At 47.2% G+C, this 27,759-nt stretch overlaps 2 protein-coding genes across 4 annotated transcripts in view; one reads left to right on the forward strand and one right to left on the reverse strand.

Moving 5' to 3' along the window:
* The window catches only part of SIMC1 (SUMO interacting motifs containing 1), a 36,172-nt gene extending 20,839 nt beyond the window's left edge, over positions 1 to 15,333 (forward strand). Inside the window, 7 exon segments of the mRNA XM_059699256.1 lie at positions 661 to 815; positions 5,782 to 5,934; positions 7,739 to 7,867; positions 9,692 to 9,848; positions 9,983 to 10,067; positions 13,324 to 13,563; positions 13,566 to 15,333. Coding sequence (XP_059555239.1) covers positions 661 to 815; positions 5,782 to 5,934; positions 7,739 to 7,867; positions 9,692 to 9,848; positions 9,983 to 10,067; positions 13,324 to 13,563; positions 13,566 to 13,624 — 978 coding nt within the window. The 3' untranslated portion in view covers positions 13,625 to 15,333.
* Positions 14,235 to 26,579, reverse strand: KIAA1191 (KIAA1191 ortholog). Of its 3 annotated transcripts, none has more exons than XM_059699282.1 (8): positions 26,461 to 26,579; positions 26,119 to 26,204; positions 23,786 to 23,964; positions 20,246 to 20,372; positions 18,164 to 18,288; positions 16,004 to 16,110; positions 15,726 to 15,862; positions 14,235 to 15,623 (listed from the first exon to the last, which is right to left on the reverse strand). In XM_059699282.1, the coding sequence occupies exons 2-8, from the start codon at positions 26,144 to 26,146 to the stop codon at positions 15,415 to 15,417; spliced, it is 912 nt and encodes a 303-aa protein (XP_059555265.1). In that variant the 5' UTR covers positions 26,147 to 26,204; positions 26,461 to 26,579; the 3' UTR covers positions 14,235 to 15,414. The 3 variants fall into 3 exon arrangements, 2 of the variants coding, with proteins under 2 accessions (XP_059555265.1, XP_059555268.1); XR_009453139.1 differs by having other exon boundaries at positions 15,485 to 15,623; positions 18,049 to 18,288; XM_059699285.1 differs by lacking the exon at positions 26,119 to 26,204 and having other exon boundaries at positions 26,461 to 26,576.
* Between the last annotated feature and the right edge of the window lie 1,180 nt (positions 26,580 to 27,759).

Raw genomic sequence — 27,759 nt, forward strand, 5'->3', positions numbered from 1 at the left:
GCACTTGTCTCCTAGGAAAGGGAAGCTGCTGACTGTGCGTGCCGCCTGCTGGGTGACAGGTACTGACATTGGCTTTGGTTAGAATGGGGACCACAGAAATCACAGGGACACTGAGACTCAGAGGCCTAAGCTAATAAGAGGATCAAACAAACAAAAATCCTAAATGAGGTCTGTGTGCCACCAAAGCCCACGCTCTCTACCTGCCCGGGTGGGCTTTCTCAGGGAGGGTCTTTTCACCTGTAACAGAAAACCCACCGCAGACTTGCTTACACAGTAAGGCTGCGCATCAGCTCACATTATAGAAGGTCAGCAGCCGGGGGGGTGTCCTGGTTGCTTGATCTAGCAGTTCAGCAGAGTTATTGGGGAGCCGGTTCCTGCCTCTCTGTTCTGAGAGCCATAGTTAAGGGTTTATTCTGAAACTGATAGATTTAGTGAGAGACTCACTTCCCATGGTCATCTCTTACCATCAGAAAGTCTGCACTCCTGAGCCTCCAGGAATGCCCTATTTGCCCTCTTTTGTAATGACCTAGTCTGCCTGCTCTCTCCCTTTCCGGTATAGACACACTGTTGACTCGTGGCCTTCCTTTGACTAAGTCTTTATGAGAGCCCAGTGCTCACTGTCACCCAGGAGATGAAATACTTCTCATTTCTCTCCCACAGGGACAACATCTGCCTGGGCGAGTCCTTTTCCTGCGCTATGTGGTCCAGACCCTGGAAGATGACTTCCAGCACACCCTGCGGAAGCAGCGCCAGCACCTGCAGCAGTCCATTGCCAACATGGTGCTGTCCTGTGACAAGCAGCCCCACAACGTCAGGTAACCGGCCCTGAGCACTGGGAGGGCCAGAGGCGGGGGGATAGGTAGACCAGGGAACACCAGATGGGCGAGACCATCCAGAGCGGGGTGGTGGGCCAGGGATAGTCACTGAAACTGTAGGCCGCCCTAAAACACATGCTCTCCGCACCAAGCGTATGCTGGGCACCAGAACTTGCATTTTTCTCTCAAGGCCATCAGACTTCCTTTGGTCTATTTCCCTATTGTCCAAACAACCTCAGGAGATCTAGGAGAAACCTCAACTCCTCTTAGTCAGTCTAGGGATAGAGAATTAGTAAGTAGAGAATCCTCAAGGAGCACAGGAGAGCGTAGTTGGGTTTTAAATTAGAAAATACCAGTTTGAATGAGGGAAGTTCTGCCAACTATTCTGCTGTGTGAATGTAAGGCATTGGATAGAGTAGGCAACGGGAGACAGGATCCCACTCTAGCCAATGTTGCCAGTCACTTTCATTCCCACCTCTCCTGATGTGAGCCTCTCACTCACTATACAGAGCGATTCTTGGGTTTAAAAATAGGCATTTGTGCCCTCAAAATGCAAACCAGGTCCTGCATTTGTGCTTTATCAGATGGGAAAACTAGCTGTCTTTGATTCAGTAAGAGATGGATATGAGATTAAGGTTGTGGCTACATGGATGTATGTATGTATTTATCAAAACTCATCACACAGAACCTGTATGCCATTTATTATATATAAATTATTCCTCACAGATAAGGTTTTAAAAGAGATGGTAAGTCAGTCTCCATATGACCCCTTTGTACGTGATTTTCTTTTCTAACTGTGCCCACAACGGGTAAATTAGTTCCATAGATTTTTTTTTAATATATTTTATTGATTTTTTACAGACAGGAAGGGAGAGAGATAGAGAGTTAGAAACATCGATGAGAGAGAAACATCGATCAGCTGCCTCCTGCACATCTCCTACTGGGGATGTGCCCGCAACCCAGGTACATGCCCTTGACCGGAATCAAACCTGGGACCTTTCAGTCCGCAGGCCGACACTCTATCCACTGAGCCAAACCGGTTTCGGCAAGTTCCATAAGATTTAAGAAATATACTAGTCCCCAGTCCCTTTACCTGCATTTTCCTTTCCCACAGTGGTAACTACTTTCAACTCTTTCATTTGATTCTTTGGATATTTACATCTGTGTGGCTAAATAACCTGCTGTGTTGCTAATTCTTGACTTCTTTATTACTAGCTACTATCAATTTCCCACATGAAAGATGAGGAGTTAGCTCTTTTTGCTCCCTACCTCCTTCCTCCATACACACATTTCCCAGCCCCCATACCATTAATATAGTTATATCATAATTTTGTATAGGTCAGTATTTGATGTTTCTATTACTATGGCTATGTAGCTAGTCAGAATTGAGTCAATACTAAACTATGATACCTTTTTGTTTTCCTTTGAGTTGATAATTGCCTTAGTTTTAGTTTCCTTGTATTCTTTGTGCATATTGGAAATCAATCCCAAATTCTTTACTATTTGGTCTGAACCTCCCCTCAGATTTTTATTTGCACTGGCTAGTCTTACCAGTTTCTTCTCAAATATCTATGGTGAAACATTTTGGCCTCCTTTAATCTGGATCGATTGTCCTCTTTGCCAATCCTTACTGTAATTGAGGGAGTTCCTTCTGCCTGTTCCTAGTGTTAGACTCTTGTTTATTTGCTCGACTTCTTCTCTTTCTTGGTTCACTCCCTCCTTTTGATGGACCAGTCACCAGTAGAATCTTAGAAAGGTATGTGGGAAGTAAAATTTTTTGAGATCTTGTATGTCTGAAATTATCTTCCCACAAATTGATTCATAACTGAGTGTAGACATTTAGATTAGAAATAACTTTCCTGAGAAACCAAGATGGTGGCATAGGTAAACACCGGAGTTTGCTGCCTCGAACAACCACTTCAAAAATACAACTAAAAGATGGAACGGACATCATCCAGAACCACAGGAAGGCTGGCTAAGTGGAAATTCTACAATTAGAAGGAAAGAGAAAAGCGTACCGAGACTCAGAGGAGGCACAGTGCGGAAGTAAAATACTAAGGTACAGAGGCGCACGCAGAGCGGGCTGGTGGCTGAGGGCGCGGTTGTCGTTTTCAGTCAGGAGGGAGTCTCAGGCTCTGAGCTCCAGTTCCGGCCGAGTCTCTGGGGACCCAGACTCATACGGGAGAAGCGGGACTGTCTGGCATCGGTCGGAACTCAAGGGCAGCTTTCTCTCGGAGGGGCTTGCAGCCATTGTCAGGACACTGAGAAGCAGGGCCTCTGAGAGCAGCCATAACTGCTTGCTTTGCCCTGTTGATCCCATGGGACCCGCCCCGCCCAAGCCCTGCAGGGAGACTTTTGCTGGATAGCTTCAGGCAGAGGCTAGATTAGCACCTCCCTAAAGATCCAGGAGCCAGTGTACCCAGAGGTCAGAGTGGGACCATCCAGTTTGCAGCTCCGTGGAACCATAAAGGACACACTCGGGGCAGATTCAGTGAGCACCAAAGCCCCATCGAAGCAAGTCTTGCCCCGGAGTGGTGTCTCCAGCACAGAAGTTCTCCCACTGCAGACACAGCTGATTCTCACAGCCAATTGGCCTGGAGGTCAATTCCTCCCAGTGATACCTACAACAATCAAGGCTTAACTACAACAAGACTGTGCACAAAGACCACAAGGGGGTGCACCAAGAGTGTCCTCCTCAGGTAATTGGGGAGGCTGAACCACTGGGCCCTAGAGGACACTTAGCACAGAAAACCACTTTATCAACATAGGAAAGCATAAAAAATGCGGAGACAAAGAAAAAGGACACAAATGACAGAAATGGAGGAAAGCAAACTACTAGATATAGAGTTCAAAACCACACTTTTAAGGTTTTTCAAGAATTTTCTAGAAACTGCTGATAAACTTAGAGGCCTACAAGAAATCTAATGAGACCCTTGAGGTTGTGATAAAGGACCAACTAGAAATTAAGCATACACTGACTGAAATAAAGAATATTATACAGACTCCCAACAGCAGACTAGAGGATCGCAAGAATCAAGTCAACGATTTGAAATACGAAGAAGCAAAAAACACCCAACCGGAAAAGCAAAATGAAAAAAGAATCCAAAAATATGAAGATAGTGTAAGGAGCCTCTGGGACAGCTTCAAGCGTACCAACATCCGAATTATAGGGATGCCAGAAGAAGAGAGAAAGCAAGATATTGAAAACCTATTTGAAGAAATGATGACAGAAAACTTCCCCTACCTGATGACCTGATGAAAGAAATAGACTTACAAGTCCAGGAAGCACAGAGAACCCCAAACAAAAGGAATCCAAAGAGGACCACACCAAGACACATCATAATTAAAATGCCAAGAGCAAAAGACAAAGACAAAGACAAAGTCTTAAAAGCAGCAAGAGAAAAACAGTCAGTTACCTACAAGGGAGTACCCATACAACTGTCAGCTGATTTCTCAACAGAAACTTTGCAGTCCAGAAGGGAGTGGCAAGAAATATTCAAAGTGATGAATACCAAGAACCTACAACCAAGATTACTTTACCCAGCAAAACTATCATTCAGAATTGAAGGTCAGATAAAGAGCTTCACAGATAAGAGAAAGCTAAAGGAGTTCATCACCACCAAACCAATATTATAGGAAGTGCTGAAAGGTATCCTTTAAAAAGAGGAAGAAGAAGAAAAAGGTAAAGATACAAATTATGAACAACAAATACACATCTATCAACAAGTGAATCTGAAAATCAAGTGAATAATCTGATGAACAGAATGAACTGGTGATTATAATAGAATTAGGGGCATAGAAAGGGAGTGGACTGACTATTCTTGCGGGGGAAAGGGATGAGGGGGATGCGGAAAGAGACTGGACAAAAATCGTGCACCTATGGATGAGGACAGTGGGTGGGGAGTGAGGGCGGAGGGTGGGGTGGGAACTGGGAAGAGGGGAGTTATGGGGGGAAAAAAGAGGAACAACTGTAATAATCTGAATAAAGACTGAATTAAAAAAAAAAAAAAGAAAACTTTCCTACAGAAAGTTGAAGGAAATCTTCCATTGTCTTCTAGCTTCCAGAATCACTGTTAAGAAGTTATAAGCTACTTTGATTACTTTTTTTATGTAGTTTTATTACATCTGCATGTGTTCCTACAAAGTATATATTTTTATTTTTAGCTATATATAAAAGGATATCATGCTATATGTAATCCGTTATTTAAAAAATCTTTTATTTTTCACTTAATATTACAGAATACTAAGATTTGTCCATATTGTTACCTAACACTGTAGCGTATCCATTTCCACTACTGTATAATATTCTGTTATGTGAATATACTTCATTTTCCTCCTGATTTCTAAAATTTCATGATTTGTTTTCACCTCTTTTTCTCATTCCTTGTAGATTTTTAAAAATGATTTACTGTAGTATTTATTAGTGGGATTTTTGAAAGATACAAAGTTAGCTGTGTGTGTTCAATCCACCATTTCTGCCTCGGTTACCTAAGTGATCATCAAAGGAATTTTGACTGTATAAGATGTTTTTGCCTTGCTGACCTTTAGAGCCTACACCCTGTGTAAAATATGACTCTACTGTACATACGTTAAACCTGGAGTGTTAGCATTAATAGATGACACCTAACAAATGAAAGCCAGCAAGGACTTCTGTGGTCATTCACTTCAGCTCACCACCTAGTCAAGGGATGTTTCTGGTCAGGAAGCCAGAAATAGTGCTCTTAGACTTTAGAGGTACCTTTCAATGATGGTAACTCAGTAAATGTTGGTATCTTAGTTACGTGTATAACCCTACTGCATTTAGTGTGTGGTTTCCAGTAGGCTTACGTACACTGAAAACAGCCTAAGGGCCTTCTGTTGCCATTGGGGAAACCTAGGGGTTTAGGAGCCCAGGTTAAGGCTGCAGTCTGAGCACCATACAATCAGACAAAAGTTTAAACGTTTTCTTATCTGTTTTCCCTTGCAGAGATGTGATCAAGTGGTTGGTTAAAGCGGTGACGGAAGGTGGATTAACTCAGCCCCCAAATGGGAGTCATACCTGTTCGGGAACAGGCACCATGAAGGCCAGCAGTAGCCACGCTTCTCCCCAGCCTCCTCTGACGAAGAACACCACTCAGGTGTAAGGGCAGAAGCTGCCTTTGCTGGGGATTGACTGTAGAAACAGCCCCACTCCCTAAGAGCAGTTCCCCCAAGTTAACAAGCCCTGAAACAGAATGATTCTCACTAAAGACTGTCTTGTTTGATCAAAGGCTAAATTTCTAATTCCAAAGGTAGAATAACAGCAGATGCTTTCCCCTAGATGGATAGGACTCCGTAAGTGAACACAAATTTATAAACTGAAGTGAAACAAAACACGAGGATACAGCCCTCCCTTTCCTGGACACCAAGAGACAGTGCAGTTACAGCTGCGCATCCTTCAGCTTCACTGACAGAAGAGAAGGGATGGGTAGTGGGCGATCGGCAGCCTCTAGTCCTCGAGGACCTGCGTCTCTCTCCTCCAGTCCTGGGAGGATCTGGCCGTTCTGCCTGCCGGTTCTACCAGGTTATAACAGCAGTGGTTCAGACCAGGCCGGTCCTAGGACCTCAGCACCGGAAAGAGATTCCTGGAGTTCTTTTATGGGGTTGAGAGTGGTCTAGGTATTTTTTGAGAGATGCCAAGATTTTAGCAGCTGGAGCTGCCCTTATACAAGTAACCCTCTATCCTGTGTCAATCATACTGTGAGAAATCAGTCACACTCGGCTTTTCAAACACAGCATCTGTGCTTAAATTCACAACGCTATATTACAATCTAATTGCACGGATTTTCATATAAGGCCTATGGGTTTTGACTAACTTAGGAGACAATCTCGTATCAAAATGGAGAATGTCTTGGAGCAAAAAAGCATTGACTTGGGCAGCCTTGAAGTAGGGTTATCCCAGAACCCCAGTTTACAGATCCAAGAGAGGCCCACATAGTTCCTTTAAGGGAAGCTAATCTCACATAAATAATAGTAATGAGAAATTGATTATAAGTGAATACTAATAGATCTTACCAACAATAATAGGCACTACTGTTTATCATTAATGACCGCCTGTCTGCCAAATGTCCCTCAGAGCACTCACAACTTTCTGAACTAGGCCTGTCAGTAATTTGTCAACAGGTGAACAGCTTGTCACTGCCGGCCCAGAATCTAAGGCCCATGCCTCTGGTCCACCTATTGTGTCACCGCCTACAGATTTTCTGCCAACAGCCCTCTCTTCCATCACAATAATAATGCATGTTAGAAAAGGTGGACTTTCTGAGAGGTTGTCCAGATTCCTTCTGCCATATCAGCTGGTGAGGTCTCATGGGAGAGGGCCTCGTTCCATCAGTTGAAGTTCTGAGAATGAACTGAGCAAAAGATTAATGTAAAGGAATCAGTAATAGGAGAAAACTATATGGTAAATATCTACAGGGGTGGGCAAAGCAGGTCTGCAGTTGGAAAAAGACATAATACAATAATTAATAAATAATACAATAAGCTCTGCGTTTCACAGCTGTTAGCCTACTTTTCCCCACCTCTGTGTCTCCCCCTGTATGAAAGAGATTCAAATACTTGGAAGCGGTTCTGGACCCATTTCTTCATCTGCATAGCAAAAGTTACAGGCTAGATGATCCTCAAAGTACTCTAGATCCTTATGATTGTATGTTTCTATCTTTGAATTTAAAAGCAGCTTGCTTTTGCAGCTCAACCCCAGGTTCTGAGAGGTTCAGATAGTATGATCTGGCAAAAGGGATCCAGGTAGGTGAAACTGCTGAACAAAAGCATGCTGGTGGCTTGAGTAGTTCTCCCTGACCTACTGTGTGCTTTACAAGACCCTGTAGAACGCTGGTGGGGCCTCCTCCCTGCCAGCAGGTGGCTCATTCCGACCTCCTGCTCACCCGTATCTGTTCTGGACTCAGGATTGTGTGCCAGCTGCAGAGGATGCTGTCCATAGCCGTGGAGGTGGACAGGACCCCCACCTGCAGCTCGAATAAAATTGCCGAGATGATGTTTGGGTTTGTGCTGGACATTCCGGAGAGGAGTCAGAGGTGAGTCTTAGTTCTGTTTTTCTTTTTTATGCCAGGAACATAATTTTGAAAGAAAATTCCAAACAGTAGTTAAATTGGGGAGGGGGAGGGGGGAGGTAGTTCCTGTTTCTATAACCTGTAAAAGAAGACAGTTTTCTTTTTTTAAATATATTTTATTGATTTTTTACAGAGAGGAAGGGAGAGGGGTAGAGAGTTAGAATCATCGATGAGAGAGAAACATCGATCAGCTGCCTCCCGCACACCCCCCACTGGGGATGTGCCTGCAACCAAGGTACATGCCCTTGACCAGAATCGAACCTGGGACCCTTCAGTCCGCAGGCCGATGCTCTATCCACTGAGCCAAACCAGTTAGGGCAAGAAGACAGTTTTCAATGAATTATTATTATTTGCAACGAAATCGTAATTTTGGGGGGAAAGTTGGGATACCTTAAATGGAACCTAAATTTTCCTACTTTACCCATTTAGTTAACAATCTTACTCATCCTTCAAGGTTCACCTGCTAAGCACAACCTTCTTCCTGAGCCTCAGCCATGGAGCCTGGCATAAATGTCCATGGGAGGCCTGAGAGGCGAATGAAACAGGCATGTCCAATATTAGAGATGATCAAGAATGAGCAGGGCTGGACCTGTAGCATGAGCCCAGAGAGTAAGAATAAGGAATTCCGGAATAAGCCAGAGACCAGAATAAGGAGGGGATAAAGAAAGAGAGTTCTTGGCTAGAACTAATGATTCTTTCTTTGAACCAGCAATTTTAGAATCCAGAGGAAGACAAACCGGAATGAATATGAATTCGTAAACACTTGCTGGTACAGGAAGTAACTATGGGAGAGCATTGGAGAAATTACCTCCCTCGGCTCTCTGCTTTTCACCCCCAACCCCGACGCTCCCAGTTGGCAGCCAAGAAATATTCTTCCACAGCTCTGGTTCCTCCATTAGAAGAAAATGTCCTACCAAATATTAGTCATAAAGATTTAATTAAAATACCCTGCTAAGATTAAGACAGGTGTTTATTGGGTCCCTACAATGTGCCAGGCATGGTCACATTCTCATATTTTCATGATACTAAAAGACGAGAAAAATACTAAATGTAGTGAAATAACTAATCCAGGGTTACACAGCTAATCAGATTCAGAATCCAAATTTAAACCCAGGACTTCTAAATCCCAGGTTCATTGTTCAAAGGAGGAGTCTGTGAGAGGTCAGAGAGGAGGTGTGCATAGATCTGTGCTCCCATTACCACTTCATTTGGGTCCAACTCATACCAGTCAACATTTAAGCCCAGATTCTGCTGAGAGGTGAGAAATCTAAGGACTACATAACTATAAGCAAATTTAGATTTAACATAGACAAAAATAATTTAAGTAAAACGTGGCCCTACTTTAAAACTCTCCCAGAAGGGGCAAATTGACATTCACCAAGTTATACTAGAAAATCCTTTATCTTAATGTTCCTTACTGAGACAAACAGTATCTAGCACACTGTGAACATCCGGAAATATTCTCAATATTAACTCTCTTAGTGAAGTAATTCTTCTTAATGTGTCCTAAATTGGTCTTTTCCAAATACCAAGGCTCTCCTATTTCTAGCAGTTGTTAGTTCATGAACAAATCTGTGTCAGCCCTGTCCACGGGGCTGGTGAGTGTGTAGACCTGCATCAGGTTCTGTGTCAGCCCTGTCCACGGGGCTGGTGAGTGTTAGGCCTCCATGAGGTTCTTTTGTAGCTGCCTGTTTTAGGGCAAATGTTAGCGCACCGAGGGGGAATTGTGGAACGTGTTCCTGGAATAAGAGCCGTGCCGGTAGCTGCCTCTTCACCTTCTCCATGCAGAGAGATGTTCTTTACCACCATGGAAAGCCACCTTCTGCGCTGCAAAGTGTTGGAGATCATATTCCTGCACAGCTGCGAGACGCCCACCCGCCTGCCCCTGTCTCTGGCCCAGGCCCTCTACTTCCTGAACCATTCCACGTCGCTGCTCAAGTGTCAGGTACCTGCCTCCCTGCTTCAGTTCAGGCCAGGACACCTTCCCCAACCTTTGAGCATCATGTCCAAGTGACCAGGAAACTGCATGAAACCTTTAACTGAGGGAGGCGGTTATTAGCAAGTGCTCTGTCTCCACAGTCGGACAAAACCCAGTGGCAGACGTGGGATGAGCTGGTCGAGCACCTGCAGTTTCTGTTATCCAGCTATCAACATGTTCTCAGAGGTAAGGAGCATTTGCGCTCAAGATGGTGTGGGAGTCTCATGGGGGACAGTGTTATGCATTAAAGTTACGCGGGGATTCCAGCCAGTTAGCATTGTTCCTTGGTTGTACCTGTAAGGACCAAGGAATGACATAGCTGGAATCACTGCTCTGAGACAGAAGAGCTCACCTGTTCGTGACAGTATGTAACACATAGGTCCTCACCAGTATGAGTGAGCAAGAGTCACCAAAACATGGGAGGTGCTCAGTCATTTCCTGACCAGCCCTGGCAACTGACCCAGCCCGTCACGGCCATGTCTTTGCTGGGTCGATTGCTCACTGACTATGGACATTATAAACATCGTCAGTATGATGCAAACACAGCGCGCATCAGTGGAAGGTGAAAGTGTACATCCTACAAAAGATAGCAGACATCCTAACGTCTGTCAGAGCGGCTCTGCTCAAATCCCAGGCGAAGCTGAGAAAGAGCTGCTTCAGATGAGAATGACTGGTTAGCCAAGGGTTAATGGGGCCCTTGGAAAAGTGATGTAATTAATTACAAAAGGAAAGATAGCAACTGCAGAAGAAAACTGGCATCCTCTTGAGGTGATGCCCGAGGACACCTCAGCCGTATGTATGTAATATTCTTGCCAAAGTCCATGACTCATCACAAGGAGGATCAGACAAACCCATTTTGAGGGATTTCACAGAACTGGCCTATACTCCTCAAAAGTGTCACTTTCTTCAAAACAACGGAGGAACGAGAAACTGCTCCATTTTAAAATGGAACTAAAGCACGTGAGTACTAAATGCAAAGCATGGCCCTAGAGGGGGTCCTGAACCAGGAAATAAGCTAGAAAGTACATTATTGGGACAATTGATGATATTTAAACAGATTATAGAACTGCATTAATATTAAATTTCCTATTTTTGATAATTATCCTGGCCTATGAAAGTAAATGTCCTTGATCTTAGGAGGTCTGTACTGAAGTATTGAGAGGTAGAAGGGCAGTATCTTATTCTCAAACAATAGGGAAAGTGTGTATATCAAATTTATCTGCATGATCTGTTGATGTTGATTTTAGCTCAGTAGAGGCACTTGGGAAGGTAAGAAAGTCTTTATACCCTCCCGGGCCTAGAACTGAGGCTGATGTTGTAGAGACAGAAAAAAAAGCTCTGGATTTAAGACAGAAGAGCAGGGTTTAAGTCCAACCCCAGCACTTACTCTGCGTTGTGCAGCTAACTTGGTCTCTAGACCCGTTTCTCCTTCTGCAGAATGGGGTTGGTAATATTTAACCTGCCAATGCCGCTTGCAAGTGGGTGTGAGGAAAGAGTAGGCATGGCTCAGGCATTGTAAGTGGACCTTGGTCTGCCTATTTGCCTAAACAGGGGTACGCTCCAAGGGTCTCCTGTTTCAAGTTCTTGTAACTAAACAGAGTGCATTGTTAAGGCCACAGCATATGCTTGCGTAGTGGGGCATTTTTAGCACTCTCAAAGCACAGTACATAGCCTACTCAGAACAAAGCCCCAAAGGCAAATTCCATGGGTGCTTAGCCTCACTGAGCTTTATGTAACTATTTCTTTTGGAGATCTAGCAGAAAGTTTAATATTAAAGCAGCTTGTTTTTGTTTAAAGTTCACCTTTAAAACGTCTTGTTCATTTCTGTTTTGCTTCCCAGGAAATACACCTGTGTCATGGGCAATAGTGACTTAACATAGACATGGATTAAAAAAACAAAACATAGACATGGATTCTGGTTTAATTACAGAATATTCTTACGCTTCAAATAAGAGAAAGGGCCCTAACTGGTTTGGCTCAGTGGATAGAGCGTCAGCCTGCGGACTCAAGGGTCCCAGGTGCGATTCTGGTCAAGGGCATGTACCTTGGTTGTGGGCACATCCCCAGTATGGAGTGTGCAGGAGGCAGCTGATCGATGTTTCTCTTCCATTGATGTTTCTAAGTCTCTATCCCTCTCCCTTCCTCTCTGTAAAAAATCAATAAAATATACTAAAATTAAAAAAACAAAAAAGGGAAAGGCAGGCCTCAGATCAGCATACAGGGGCAGCAAAAGTAAGCTTACAGTTGTAATACAAATAAAGAATACAATAATTAGTAAATAATACAAATATAAACTTTCAAGTACTCACAAATGTAAGCCTCCCTGTATTGAATAAATGGGCTGTGATGCAATGCTATTTTATCTTTGACATCCTCTCCAGCTTCAGTAGTTTGAAAGTGTCCTACCCTGAATGGCACCCTGAAATGGTCAGTATCCTGGTCAGTGAGGGCTCCCTAGTCATCTCTGCCTCTTCACACGGTCTGAGGACATTTGGAGCTCAGCCTGAGTTGTCAAAGGTGGGGGAGAAAAGGGAGAGGTTGAAAAGCCTCTTAACATGGAGAGAGGAAGGAAGATAAGCAAATTCACATACACTAGCTTATGTCATCCAATGACCTTGACAAAGTCATTGACCTTTTACAGATGGGGACACAGACTGAGGAGAAAGGAAAGGCAGAGCCAGGACTCACACTCAGGGCTGTTGCCAAAGTCTGTGCAGTGAAAACACTGGAAGGAATTACTTTCCTATGAAATCGCTAAATGAAATTAGAAAGTGAGAGTTTCTAAACTCCCTACCCATGATTAAATTACTTTCGTACAGACCCTTGACCTTGGGGAGAAGTATAACACGAACCTTCACATTTCACAAACATTCCCAGAGGCAAAGCAGCCCCACAAGACATGGGTGCTGGGCTGTCCGTTGAACGCATTCTCTGGCTAAAAGAAACAACGCCCCACACCCCCGTTTCTGAGCACAAATGTACTTACTCATTTGGCCTACCCTACAGTGCAGACGAAATGGTTTCACTTAAACAGTTACTATAATAAACCAACACCACAATAAACTTACTAAATATAAGTTCAATATTTCTTTGCCATTCTTCCATACTTAGGAAAAATCTACCTGAAGACACTCAAAATTCACTTGAATATTTTTCAAGTGGTTATGTTAATCTTAAATATAGTTTCATTGTTTAAATCAAGGGAAAATTAAAATGGAATAGAAATTTTTTTTAATATGAAAAACTTGAGTACCAGAGAGAACAAGAACAATGGACCTTTTGGAAATAGTTACCACAGGTACCCACTTGGCCGTTGACTTGTGTCCCAGTAACTAGGCGACAAGTCTTTGCCCAGACCCTGCTACTAAAATTGGACTTCAGTGTCTTCAATCAGTAAGGGATAAAAAGCAGTTCTTTTCAACTGACTTGTTCCCTCTTGCAGAGCATTTACGGAGTTCGGTGATCGATCGAAAAGACTTAATAATCAAAAGGATTAAGCCCAAGCCCCAGCAAGGCGATGACATCACAGTGCTGGACGTGGAGAAGCAGATCGAGGCCTTCCGCAGCCGCCTGGTCCAGATGCTGGGAGAGCCCCTGGTCCCCCAGCTCCGAGACAAAGTGCACTTGTTGAAGCTCCTGCTCTTCTACGCTGCGGACCTGAACCCCGACGCAGAGCCCTCCCCCAAGCCCTGGAGCAGCCCCTGAGGTCCTGCTATGCACTGAGCACCAAGAATACCTCTTGAACTGTATCGCCAACTACTTGCAAGTTCTGAAAGTATGGAAAGTAGTTCAAAGTCTTACAGGACCAAACCTATCTTATTTATCTGTAGGCTATAATAACTTTCTAACTCTTTAGTAATACCTTTTTAAAATAATCCAATCATAGCCTATTCTCAAATATGGCTTAAATATACAAGGTGTATATATTTTTTGATAAATTATTTATCTATACTTTTTGAAACAGGTAATACTGTATGCACTTACATGTTTAATATTTCCATTCAGGATGTGAAAAAAATCCCTCTGAACAAATCCTAGACATCAAATGTTACTCAAGGTACTGATGATCCGTTTCGAAAGAGACACATTCATTTCTCCCCAATGGATCACAAACATCAATATTAGACCTGTTATATTGCCTATGAATTTGATTTTGTGGCAAGTCTATTAAGATCTAATGTAACGGGGGAAGGATGGAAGGTTAGAAATAAGAGGATGCGTGTTATAAAAAATGTTAAAAGGATACAATAAAAAGGCAATGGTTTTTCAAAATACCAAGTTTACCTGCTTACCATGGCTATGAGTAAGCAGAATGCAATAACAACTCTTAACAGGACAAAAACAACAGCTATGCACATTTGAGAAAGTAGTAAGGAATTTTATTGTCAAAACAAGTAAGAGATACGAGCTTAACAGAAGACACAAATAAATTAATTGTTCTCATCCTTTGAGATGCAGGCCTCTCTGGGGAAGGCTCAGCCCAGCTCCCTATGTAGACACGACCCCTCCAAAGCAAGAACAGCAGAGTCTGAGACAGTTCAGGACAAGGACCGCCCACGGCCACGGTGGAGGATGAGCAGGTGCTTTCCCTGGCTCCTGTCCCCAGCACGCTCTGTGCTCACACAGGTCTGAGGCCCGTTTGGGGGCAACGGTTGCATGTAGAACCTTTTTTCATCCTTCCATGTGGCTCTTAGAAAAAGTTTCAGGTCCTGGTGACACTTGTTTCACATGAATGTCTGGACTAGAATCTACATATAGTTACCACCATCTTTATTTTAAAAAACCTTAACATCCATTAATCTACACCAAAGCAGTAGGCTGCATTTTCTCCCTTAGAAACTTTCCTACCAAATTGGAGTTACCTTAATCTCACTTTAAAGTGCAGCAGAGGATATGCAAGACTTGTGTTTGCTGACAGGTGAAGAGAAGCGCCGCCCAGCAGAACTGCCCTGGAGGCATCACAGTAGGAACTGGCTCTGCCCGAAAGCTAGAGCGAGGGCTCCGGTCTCCACGCAGGAGAAGGGTCCCTGCCAAGTCTGGCTTTTCTTCATGCTCAGATCTCAAACAGATCATAGGTCCTCACAGCCACAAGGATGGAGCCCACAGCACCAGCCACCAAGAGGGCCAGAGACTAGACAGTGAGCACCTCTACTCCCTGACTTACCCATGCCCTCGCTGACCCTGGTCTTTAAAGGAATCAAGAAGTCTTGGTTTGGGAACAACATAAGCATTATCTACCTCGTAAGCAATGATCAAGTTCTTGTCTAGGCTAAATAATGCAAAAACAGGTGATCAGGCCTCCATACGTCACTGCTGAGAGTATTCAGTCTAACTTCAAATTAAAGCAATGCACAATGGCTTCTTCCACACAGGACAGCTTTGCACTAATGTTTCTCAAAAACCAATAATGTCTCCAGTTCTATCCCCAGGTTAAGGTTTAAAAAAACAAAAACCAAACCATTCCTATGTCAGAACCAGGGTAATAAGGAAGTGGGTGCAAGACACCTCAATTCAGTCAATGGAAGAGAAAGCTCTAGAAGCCGGTGGGTGTGAGCACATTCAAGTCCCTGGGTTTGAGATTATGGGTCCGAGACGGTTGTTTCTTCCCTTCCATCACTGGGAGGTCCATCTTGGGCGGCTTGAAGGTGGCTGGATCGTCGGCCATCCGCGTGGCCTGCATGCGCATCAGTTCCATTGGAGAAGGCTTCTGGGCGCCTCTGTAGGGCTGGGTGGCAAAGCCTCCTGCAGAAGGAACCAGAGCAAACGATTTCAAAAGCAGCAAGCAGCTCCTGCCGCACACGGTAAATGCCGCACATGCTCTCTCTCTTGAGGGAGCTGGCTTACCCGAATCAGACTTCTGGAGGGATCTTGGTCCAAAGAGGCTCCATTTATCTGCCGAGTTTCTGTCTTTATCCCCAGAATCCATGGTGCTAAAATGTGGGCCAGGTAAGGCCGTGGAAGAGCCCGAAGAGAACCAGCCTCTGGCAGGGAAAGAACACAACAGCCCATAGATCTCTTCCCAGCCCCCGAGAAGTGCCTCGCGCGAGAGCCTGGGAACGGTCAGCTCCCCCTTCTCGCTCAGAAACCAGGCTTCAGCCCCGCGTCCGCACATGCAGGCTCACCTCGGCTTCTGCCTGGGGGAAGAGTGGGGGGTGCTGCTGGGGGTGGACTGGGCGGAGGCCGGCTGCTTCTCTTCCCTCGCTACCTCTCCACTCTGTAGCTTTAGTTTCTGTTCAGATGGGTAAGGAGAGACGTGAGCCAAGTTTGGGTATAAACATTCTGGTCCGCACCAACTTCAGGCAGAAGGAAGACATTAATAGGCAGAATTTTGGATCATAGAACAGATATTCCTTTGATTTTGTCATACTAGACAGACATCCATCTTTTAAAAAAATGATTAATTCTACAACACAGCTTCAGTATTTCTGCACTAAATACCATATTAGAGCTTTTAGTTTTCCCACCTCATCCAGCCAGTAAGTGCAAGAGCCAGAACTCAAGCTGCAGGCCTTCTGTGCCTTCTCAGTATGGCCTTGAACTCTTCCCTTATTGTCTCTCCTGCCACGGACAATCCGTCACGCCAGGCTCTCTAAGCCACGACTTGGGCATGCTACTCCTCCAGCTGCCTGCTTCCTCTGTGGAGCCTGCCCATCTGAACCTTTTCCTCCCGTAACCAGCCACCCTGGTTCCTTCCGCACTGTAAACATACCGCTGACATACAGGCAAGCGGCTGCCGGCGGGGAGAGTCTACTTCCCAGTTCTTCCGGGTCGAGGCTCTCTGACTGCCTCTGTGCTCCATGTCCGGAGTGCCAATGCCGAGCCCCAACCACATCCAAGCCAATGCCCCTGCCTGAACACTCAAACACTCCCCCTCACACTCTTCCCTCAAACACTCCACGGCAGCTTACGCAAGCGGCACCTCAGCTGGCTTCGTGTTCTAGTGCTGTGGCCAAGATGCAGAAAATGGCCCAAAGTCAACTCTGCCCTTATGCAGGGCGAATGGCTCAACTGGAACTCAGACACGGATCCTGGGAAGTTCTCCGAATCAGAGACCCACGTGCCCCTCTCCGGAAGCACCTGTCTTGTCTGACAGCTCACACTGGCCGGCCCAACTCTGATCCCCCACAGCAGTGGTTTTATACCCAGCGTGCAAACATCATCTGGGATGCTCATTAGGAAATGCGAGTCCACAGGTCCTACATCCCTCCCACAGGCCGCTCGCTGCACCTCTCTCTCCCATCTACACACTGTGGGCATGATCCTCCTTTGAGGCCTTCAAGAGCCAGGGTCTCTGACAACTTTGGAATATGGGGGAAACACCAAGAAATAGGGCATCAGGAGACTTGAGCTCAGATGCTGTGAGGGGTTAAGTCAGGGGTGGGCAAACTTTTTGACTCGAGGGCCACAATGGGTTCTTAAACTGGACCGGAGGGCCGGAACAAAAGCATGGATGGAGTGTCTGTGTGAACTAATATAAATTCAAAGTAAACATCATTACATAAAAGGGTACGGTCTTTTTTTTTTTTTTTAGTTTTATTCATTTCAAACGGGCCGGATCCGGCCCGCGGGCCGTAGTTTGCCCACGGCTGGGTTAAGTACATGAACTCGGACACCGGTCCCTGTATTGATAGGAAAGGAAGAACAGTTTCTACCTCAAAGGATTAACAAACACAACTAAGTGGGTGCGAGTGCCTCAGAAATCACTAGGCACTGCTAAGTGCAGAGTGGCGTTCCGTGAGCTAAAGCCGTTTGAAAGTATTTCATTCATCCAACTATTTGGTCATCATTAACCTTACCAAAAATTAGTCTTCATTCCAATTTCAGAATAAAGAGCAAAACCTCCCAAGTCTGCATTTGCTTTTAATTTTTTAAACACGGATCTGCCATTCTTTCCAGCAAGTGTTGTGCCCCTGGCATTGCCGATGCTCCTCTCCCCTCGGCGCCCATCGCTCTGGTACAAGAAGCGACCCACACGGCTTTACTGTTCCTGACGTGCTCACGCTCACACTCTCTCTCTCACACACACACACACACACCACACGCATGAGCACAGAGGTTCCTCTCCTGACCCCGCTTCATAGATAAGCAGAACCTTCCGGGTCAGAGCCCTGGACCGTAGGGCCCCTGTGCCACCACAGGTGGGCTCACACAGCTCTACATTCCTCACCTCTTCTCTTGGCATCATTCCCCGCAACCCCCACCTCGCTGAGCTGGTAACTTCTAAACCACAGCCACATCTCACGCTGAGTGATGACGGTGTCGTTTTTGTCAAACGAGCTTACGTGGAGTGCTTCTGCCACTCGAAGGTACTTGGTCTCCTCGGTGGTCAGGCCCTTGTGAGGTGTGTAGCCAGCATCTCTCAGCCCTGCCTGTTGCTCAAAACGCTGAATGCTCTCCTGGGTCTGTTCTGGGAACAGAGGAGATGACAGTCATGCCCACCCACTCTCCCATCACAGATGGGGAGCAGAGAGCAGATATCCGCTCTTCTCCCCAGAAGCAAGGGCCACACGGGCCGCCTGAGGAGGTTTCCCCAGACCAGCAGTAATTCCAACCCTCACACGAAGGTTCGAGAAGCAGAGGGAGCCTTCCCTCACACCAAGAACAGAAACCTCCAGGGAAACTCCTTACCTTCCTGCGATTCGTACACTGTGACATTCCCTTTGTGGTTAGAAAGGCAGCATGGAGAAGCCAGCTGGCATTCTCCAAATACAATTTCCTAAGAGGCTCACCACCCTCATGACCCACACAAGGACCTTCACCAAAGAGAAACGGGCCACATTTTGCCTAGATGGCACCAAGGTATCAATTCAATTCAAACCAGAGAACGTGCCTTGAACTAGTCCAGGTCTACCGAGCCAACGTTTCTGTGTGTCAAAGTGCCCCTCATGGCGCCTGGCACAGCAGACAGACAGATGTGATCGACTTATATTGTAAACAATAAGTCAGTTATGGGAGCATTTGAAACCCTGCTTCCTGGCATATGTTGGCAGTTTGGCTCAAATAAAGTCATAAAATTTCTCTAAAAGAATATGTAAATAAGTCATTTATCCCGTGGAATGAATGACAGCTGAGTTTTTTGCTTACTCTGGATACGACCTAATACAGCCCACGCACAGGAATGTGGCAGCTGTGGACCAAAAGTCCAGAGCCTAGAGTCCTCTATGACTCAGTCATTCCCCTTCACAGGAACTATTTTATTTCTATCAGAAATAAAAGCTCAGGAAAAAACCTAAATGTATGAAGATGTTTTACTGTCTTGTCTTACCAGGTAGTTACCTGAAAATTTAAAAAGTGGGAAAGGATTTAATGCATCACAGCACACCAACACCAGTACTTTGAATGTAGCTATTTTTTAACAATGTAAGACTAGAGCAACATCCAAAGAAGTTCATGGCAGTATTAACTGAAAGAAAGGTATGACTACATCTGCAATCATGTAAAAATATGCACACCGCGGAAGTGAATTAGCCGAGCATCTGCGTGACAGCGGCACCCTGGGGAGCTGGGACGCTCTGCTCCGGGGAAGCGCATCTTCCATAGGGAAGCCACTGTGCCGGGAGGAGAGGACCGAGCCTTCCTTCTAGCACAGCCAGAACATTCTCCAGCTTGCACAGGACAAGCAGTGGTTGCTGATGCAAATGGCGAGTTTCCATGTGAATGAGAGGACGTCCAAAGGCAGTTTGGACTTTTGGTTCTTGGGCGAGTTCTCAAGTAACTGCGCGAATAAACGATGCCTCCCAGAGCAGAGAAACAAGGACTTCAGACTCCAAAACTGAGCCAACCAGGAGAACCTCTACGCGCCCTGTCCCTGGCAGAGGCTGCTGCTGACAAGCAGAACTGAGTATCTAATGATTAACTGTTACCTTCCCACAGCAGAACCAAAGTTTAAAAAAAAAAATGCAAGCTCCCTGCTGCCAGTCTCATCAGGACCACAAATCACACATCCTTAAAAAATAAAAGAAGCTAAGGCAACAAACTTGCCTCAAGGCCCAGAAAGGGGAACATCTTTGAACCACTTAATTAAAAAAAGAAAAAAAAGAAAGACAGACAAGGCAGGTGGGACCCTCCTCCACCTGCCAGCCAGACTCCCCACTTCATTTAGGAGAGTCTTGCCAGTTCAGTCACTGGCCCCAGGCCATTCTGATGGACTTGGGCAAACAAGACGATAGGAGCAGAGCAGCAGGAATACACCTACATCAACTGGGATGCCTAGTATTTGGCAAATCTTCACCTCAATGGAGCTTCACTGGTGGGCTGGCACCTGTCACAGTCAGGACAGGCTAAGGCAGTATGTCTGCAGAACCCCATGCACGCTTCCTCTCCCAGCCCTCTTCCACTCTATTCTGAGGGTGCAGAGCGCTTACTTGTGATCAGAGAACTCATGATGACACGGGTGGCTTTAGCCTTCACCACTGGGACCTTGTCCATATTGTCAGTGGCCGATGACAGGGTCATGGCAGGGGAGGAGACACTGGCTTCTCCTTCCTCCACCTGTGCAAGAGAGGTAAGGAGGCACTTGAGCAGAGCAGGCGGGTCACACCTAAACTTTTCCCCTTTGGGGAGAAGTCACTGAAACACCTTGAATCTGATACGTGAGGAAATCTTTGAAGGGAGGGTTTTTGTGTCCTCCCGATTAGATAAATATCACCCATAGTGACAAGAGATAAAGACATAAATAACTTGAATTTATAAAAGTGGGAAAGCCGGAATGTGAAGCTGACGTCTCCTACTTCCCGTGTCTGTCCAATAGGCTGCTAGAACCCACTACTGCTCACTGACCACGTACCAGGCGTAACTACGTTGGCTTTGGCTTAACTCATCGCTGCATTCACTCAGTGTTGTCAGACTTCAGAGCATCAGGATGCCCTGCATGGCTTGTTAAACATCGCGGGGCCCCACCCCACAGTAGGCCTGGGGCGGGGGGCTCAAGAACTCATGTTTCTAACAAATTCCCAAGTGATACTGATGCTGCTGGTCCCCAAGACCGCGGCTCTAACCGTTCTTTTAAAACAAACCAAAACAACAACAAAAAGGCCCGTGTGGCTTAGTGGTTGATCAACCTATGAACCAGGAGGTCATGGGTTCGATTCCAGGTCAGGGCATATGCCCAGGTTGGATGCTGGATCCCCAATAGGGGATGTGCAGGAGACAGCCGATCAATGATTCTCTCTTATCACTGATATTTCTATCTCTCTCTCCCTCTCCCTTCCTCTCTGAAATCAATAAAAATATATTTTAAAAAATAAATAAAATAAAAAAAACTCTAGGTAGCTCCTAATCTTTAATGTAAGAGCTCGCCACCTTCTGTCACTCCAACCCGATGCCATGCTCAGGACGAGCAGGGAGGAGAAAATTGGGTTTATTTTTTGTTCTCTACTTCCCTAAAGGAACTAAGACAGTCAGAAAGGAAGGGAGAAGTATGAAGTGTGTTGTTACAAAACAGGGATTATAATTTTCAGCTGTGACCTCACTGGAGTAGAACGTAACCCTCTGCTTCCTTACTTGGAAGATGTGGGACAGGCAGGCCGAATGAAAGAATGCATGTGATGAGTCCAGCTGCGCTTCCCTATAAGAGCAGCTGTTCAAAACTGCAGCTGTTCCAGCTGAGGCACCACAGCAAATGGGAAGCCCATTCTCTGCCTTGGCAAACAGCAGCCTTTACAAATGGGTGGGTGTGCCGCCCTTGGGAGCACTGGCAGAGCCCGGCTTACCAGGGGCTCCAGTCCCAGAGGCCACTGCTGTCACTGCAGGCAGGCTGCCAGGGTCCGGCTCACCAGGACTGCCAGTCCTTTCTACACGGACGTTTACTCCCGGCAACTAACTGGGTCAGACATCGGTACATACGGACGGGGACTTTCCCCCAGAGCTGCAGGGGAAGCTTGTGATGAAAGGAGCTCCCTGTTCTGAGAGCTTAAGGGAAGGGGTGAGGAGGACCCATTAGAAAGGCATCAAATACAGCTCTACCGAGTCCAAGTTGGGCTGGGAGCCAGGAGTCAGTGTCACCTGCACACCTAATATGTGTCAAATCTTTCAATCATCTTTTATTTAATCCCACCACACCTCCATGGCAAAAGCATTCCTATTTCTCAAGCGGAGACACTCAGGCGTGAGGCTCTGTGCCCAAGGTCATTGCTAATATATAGACCATTATGGGACTCATACCCAGGTCTGCTATAGTAGACGAGGGGCCCAGTGCACAAATTCGTACACCTTGAAAGGAACTGTGGACTTCGAGGCTGCGGTGGGCACAGGGGCGGGTCTTGGCCCATCCTCTGTGCCCTCGCCCAGCCCCTCCCACCTGCCTGCAACCCCATTCTCCGCCACTGCCGCTCCCACATGCTGACGGCACCAGGCCGCCTGCACCCACTGAAGGCATGGAGCAATTGGGGCTGGTGCCAGCAGCAGGTGCGGGTGGGACTGGCACTGTCAGTGGGTGCAAGTGGCAGCTGCTGCCCTGATCACCCCTTAGGAGCAGGGGGAGGTGGAGAAGCCCTCAGAGGTGATCAAGGCTGGCAGCAGCCACTTGCACCTGCTGATGGTGCCGAGCGATTGGGAATGGCACCAGGCACCGGCAGCGGGTGCAAGCGGGGCTGTCACTGGCAGCGGGTGCAAGTGCCAGGTGGGACTGCGACACACGGGAGCAAGGAATTTTCAGTAACCACCAGAGGCTCGCCCTGATGACAGTGACCAGCGCCTCGCCTTGGTCTGGCATCCCCCCTCACCTGCCCCACCATCCCACCGTGGCCTACGCCTGCCATGTTTTGCGCATGCCCCCTGGTGGTCAGCGCACATCATAGCAACCAGTTGTTCGGTTGTTCCACCTTTTGGTCTATTTGCATATTTTCTTTTATTATATAGGATGCTCACTATGTACTTCCTGTCAGGCCCTGAGCTGTCACACAGCTCAAAGTTCAGTGAAACTAGCTGTAGATTAAATGGCCTCATCTGAACTTGGTAGGCCTCGTTTATTCAGGCAACAGAACCAAGCAGAAGTGACAGTGGCAGCCCCCACAGCCAGGAAGCACAGGCTTCGGCAACATGCCTGCCACGAGCACGTGAGAACCCCCGAAGCCTGCACGGAGGGGCTGTAGAGCAGGTCGCAGTGGGACGAGGTGTAGTGTTTGGGAGTGGGAGCAAGGCGTGAGGAAGAAGGCAGCTCTTATGTGGGAAAGGCATCTGCGGCAGGAGGAAGAGCATGACAAAAAGTACAGCTCGTGTTCAGGAAAGAGCCAACTGTTTCCCCCCAGTCACTCGGCATCTGCTTCACGCCAGGTCCTCTGCTTGGTCCCGCAGGTGGAGCACAAAACTGGCACGGCGTCTGCCCTGCAGAGCTAATGGGAGGTGGCAAGTAACGTAGGGCCTGTGACAGGGGCCTGTGGCACAGTGGCGCAGTGACAGTCTTATCAGGAGGAAAGTCCTTGCAGAAGAGATGTCTGTGTTAAGACTGAAAGGACACCGCTTGTCAGGCAGGGGGGAGCAGAGGGAAGAGGGAGGAGAACAGGACGGGATGTAAACATTCCAGGCAATGAAGTAGTGGAAGCAAAGACTTTGGCACCCAATGCCCTGGTGAGTGAAGGAAACCTTGGGTAACTTGCATGGTCAGATGACGGGGGAGCAGCAGACAGGAGCGGGTCATGCAGAGCCAGACTATGGAGCTAGCATTTTCAATGCTACGGCAGGTGAGATGGTTTGGACAGAGGAGTCTCGGGTAGGAGAACACATGGCCATTCTAGTTTGAATTAAAAAGAAAAGAAGGCCCACCAACTCCAGCTGAGGCCCGGAAAACACATGCAGGAACTGGTGGCGGCCAGATCCTGCGGGTGCCGGAGCCACGGAGGCTTCCGGAGCCGAGGAAGGAGAACGCAAGGCTGGGCTGGCCAGAAGCAATCGGCAGGGTCAGGTACCTTGGCGAGGTGCTGGTACTTGCGCTCTGGAATCACTGGCTTCCAGGGGAGGCTGCCCATGTCCGATGGAGGAGGAGTCATGGGCGTAGGGTCCTCCAGGGCATCATCATAGCTGAATGCCCGGCGGCTCATCCCGATGGGCAGGGACATCTTGCCTAGAGGCCCACTAGGCTCAAGAGCTAAGAACAGAGACACCTGTCAGGGTGGGTTCAGCAACTGAGCACGCGAACAGCTTTAAACTCATCTGTAGGCAGGAAACTCTGGGACACAGCAAGGAAAGCTTGTCTGGAAGAGCGAATCCATTCAAGGAAAGTAACCTGTAGTGCTAACCCCTGCCTTTATGCCTGGCACCTAGATGCTCCTCTGGACCCACTCAGCAGCCCTAATCCATTGACTTGGTTTAAACGACCTGAGCAAGGTCACACACTTCAGTAAGTCATCAAAGTCCAATCCTGTCTCACTCCAAAGCTTTTGCTCTTATGCCAGACTCTGCCCCACACACAGCACTACCACCGCCCTCAACTCACCGAGACTGAGGCTATGGCGTTCTTATTCCCATTTCACAGAGGAGGAAAGGCCGACAGGTAAAGTGATTTGCTCCAATTCACACAGCCAGCAGCCAGCTGGGGCTCGACTGCAAACCCTCTGCCTTCCCTACCGCACCACAGAAAACAAGAGCGCGGTGACGAGAAACGGTTAAAACACGCTGCCCGGCGCCACCGCCCCGCTCCGAGCGCTCTGCAGGATTTAAGCAGCAGCTCGACTGCCAGCCCAGAAACTGCTGACAACCCTGCTACCTCACAAAGCGCTGCCAGCTGATCCTGCCCTTCATCTGCGGGCCTGACCGGCGGAGGCCCCGCTGTGACACAGGCACCCGCCCCGCAGCCCTGCCAGCAGGGAGCAAAGTTCACTGAGCGTTTGTTTCAGGCAGAACTAATGTCCACATCCTGCCTTCACGTGACATTTTCCTGTTGCTAAAATTACACAATCACTCTCCAAAACATCAGCCTGTGTGGCACCAAGTCCAAAACGAGCAAAGACACGCCATTTAAACAGCAAGGGAACCAACTATCTACCATTATTATTATTGCTATTAACATCAATAATAATTACTAATAAATTCCTAAAAACAGAAGGAGGATTAGTGGTTGCCAAGGGCTGGTGGGGGTTAGAGAGTGGGGGAGGAATGGGTATGAGGTTTTCTTTTTGGAGTGATGAAGATGTTCTGAAATTAGATAGTGGCCACAGTTACACAAAACACTAAATTATTCATTTTAAATGGGTGAATTTGATGGTATGTAAATTACCTCAATAAAAATAAGCCAATAATAATTACCAAATGCCCTTCCTTAACAGGCACTTACATCCCTCATCTTACCTTATTCTCACCAAACAGATACCCTTCCCATTTTCCAGCTCAGGAAACTGAGGCATAGATCTTGGTGACACCCAGCTAGCAAGTGTGGGTGGGGCTAGAACACAGACCTAAGCCAGTGCTCACTCTACATGCAACACTCCATGCGCCCCACACTTCAAAGCATTCACATGACAAGTGCAGCATGATGGTCTGGGATGGTCACAGCAGAATTTATGCTAATCACGAGAGCAATGAAAGACAAACGGAAACGCAAGTTGATGAAGTCAAAACTAGAGAGGATCGATACCGGGATACATGGGAAGATCCCTATTACTCCTCTGAATTTGGGAGCGATTTCAAAAACATCTTAAGACTTCTCCCAACAGCCATCTCCATAGCTTTCCTAAATAATGATAAAGTCAGCTAATACTTACTAAGAAACATCCTATAGATTTCCTGGGCATTAAATGCATATCCATCACTAACTTTGACACATTTTCACATATTTTATGTTTAATCTTTACCGAAGCCCTAAGAGATAGGCACTATCATCTATACTTCGCTGATGACTCAAATTGAGTGATGCAAATTTTGATCACAAAATCACTGCCCCTCCCACTAAAATAGTCCAAGGTGGGACTAATGACTTCAGTAACCCAGAAATGATTGCTGTACAGAGACCCACGACTCATGAAATGACTGCTGTTTTTTCAGTTAGATTTTGGGTTCATTATCTTATTAACTACCCAGCCAGGTAGTTAATTAGTTAATAAGATAATGTCATTATCTACCAGGCTGGGTAGTTAATAAGATAATATTTAAGTGATGCCAATCTATTAAATCTAAATACTTTACTGGCAACCAAGAGTAACCATCAATATGTGGTTCAGAAAAAGTGGTTTCTGGCTAGCACCGTTGAGGACCAAACATGATTTCACCAAGAAGAACTGACTTTACCAAAAAGAATTAAGTTTACCAGGCACTTCTGATGGTCTCGAAGCCATTGAAAGACCGGATCCGGGTACTTTTTCTATATAGATTTCAGAGCTGAGTCCCTGCCACCTAATGAGAATAACAAAAAGCATTTTCTTACAGTGAACACCAAAGAATAGCTCCAGCGCTGTTCTTTTGACAGGCACACAAAGCGTGTTACGGCTTGTTTACAACGCTGAAACAACACACATAAATGAGCCAATGGGTGAGCAACATGCCAAGGCAAGAAAAAAAAGATAATGGCAACGATCTCACCACACCTGTGGCTGATCTTAACACCTATGATAGGACAGAAACACTACACCTGGTGAAAAGGTCACCTTACCCGAGCGAAATGATGTTTACGCGGCCAGAGAGAGATTAGTGAGGAGCATGGTCCAGACTCCAGCTGCTGCACGTGAGCTAAGTTCTCGGGAAGAGTCCATCCATTCCAGAGGTTCTAAGAACAACAAGCAAAGAGCATCGGGCCGGCCGGTCAGCACCTGCCAAACAGCCTCCTATACATCCAGGGGCTGCCCGCCCGGCAGAAGGGTTAGAAGTCTGGTTTGGTTTGGTTGTCAGTTAAGTTACGGCTCAGGGTTCCGCCGATAACTTGACCCCACGGCGAGGGGCTAGGTAGCACAGAGGGTAAATTCATCCTTTGTTGCTAACGCCGACTAATACTTATATGGGTTCTTATACAACACTTATCTTGTGTTTGAACCCTTGCAGAATCCCGCCAAGCGGGCATTGTTTATCCCCAACGTAAAGAAGAAGAAAACTGAAAACCAGGAGGCAAGTGATTTGTCCTGGGTCACCGATAAGCGGCCACCTGCAAGGCAGGCAGCGGCACCCCGTTCGCCGGGGAGTTCAAGCAAAGCCCCGAGAAAGCAGAGTTATTTGCTTTTCAACTCGCTACACGGCCCCTCTATCCCGACGCAGCTCAGAGGCAAACGACGTACGTTCTTCATTCAAGGGCACCGCAGGCACCAAAGTGCGGCCACCCCCCGGGTCCGGGCCCCTTCCGAGCAGACACGCCCCTGCCACCTCCGCCCCGTCCCCGACACCGGGCGCACGACCACGTCTCCGGGATCTGCAGGGCCGGGTCCGACGCAGCCCCTCTCCCACCCAGCGAGCAGGGAGAGACCACGGAGGGTGGGCCGGGGCCTGGCAGCCGGCGGCAGGGCAGTGGGAGCTTCAGAGGTGAGGGCGGGGCGGGGGGAGCTCCCGGGCACGTCCGGTCGGAGGAAGCAGAGGCGAGGCCCCGCGCGGAACAGCGTCAGAGGGAAGGCCCGCTCGGGACCCCAGAGCCTGGGGGAGGGGGAGGGGAGCGCTCCCCGCTGGCCGCGCGGAGGGTGGAGCCCCCGGGAGGGCCCGGCCCGGCCCACCTCCATACCTGCTTGGCCGCCGCGGAGCTGCCTACAGCCCGTGCTCCGGTACTAAACCGGCTCCGAGGACCCGCGTCTCTCTAGAGGTGGTGCCGCAGTCGGGATCCAAGCCATGGCGTGAGCGTTGTGGTGTCAATCGCGACTCAAAAGCCTCGGGAACCGACCAGGGAGCCTAAAATGCCGGCTGGACCGCCGCCTTCGTGATAAAGCCTCCCGAGCCGCTCAAGTCACGCGAGACTTGGTCCGGAAGACGCTCG

Source organism: Myotis daubentonii, chromosome 5 (assembly GCF_963259705.1).
Source record: "Myotis daubentonii chromosome 5, mMyoDau2.1, whole genome shotgun sequence".
NCBI lineage: Eukaryota > Metazoa > Chordata > Mammalia > Chiroptera > Vespertilionidae > Myotis > Myotis daubentonii.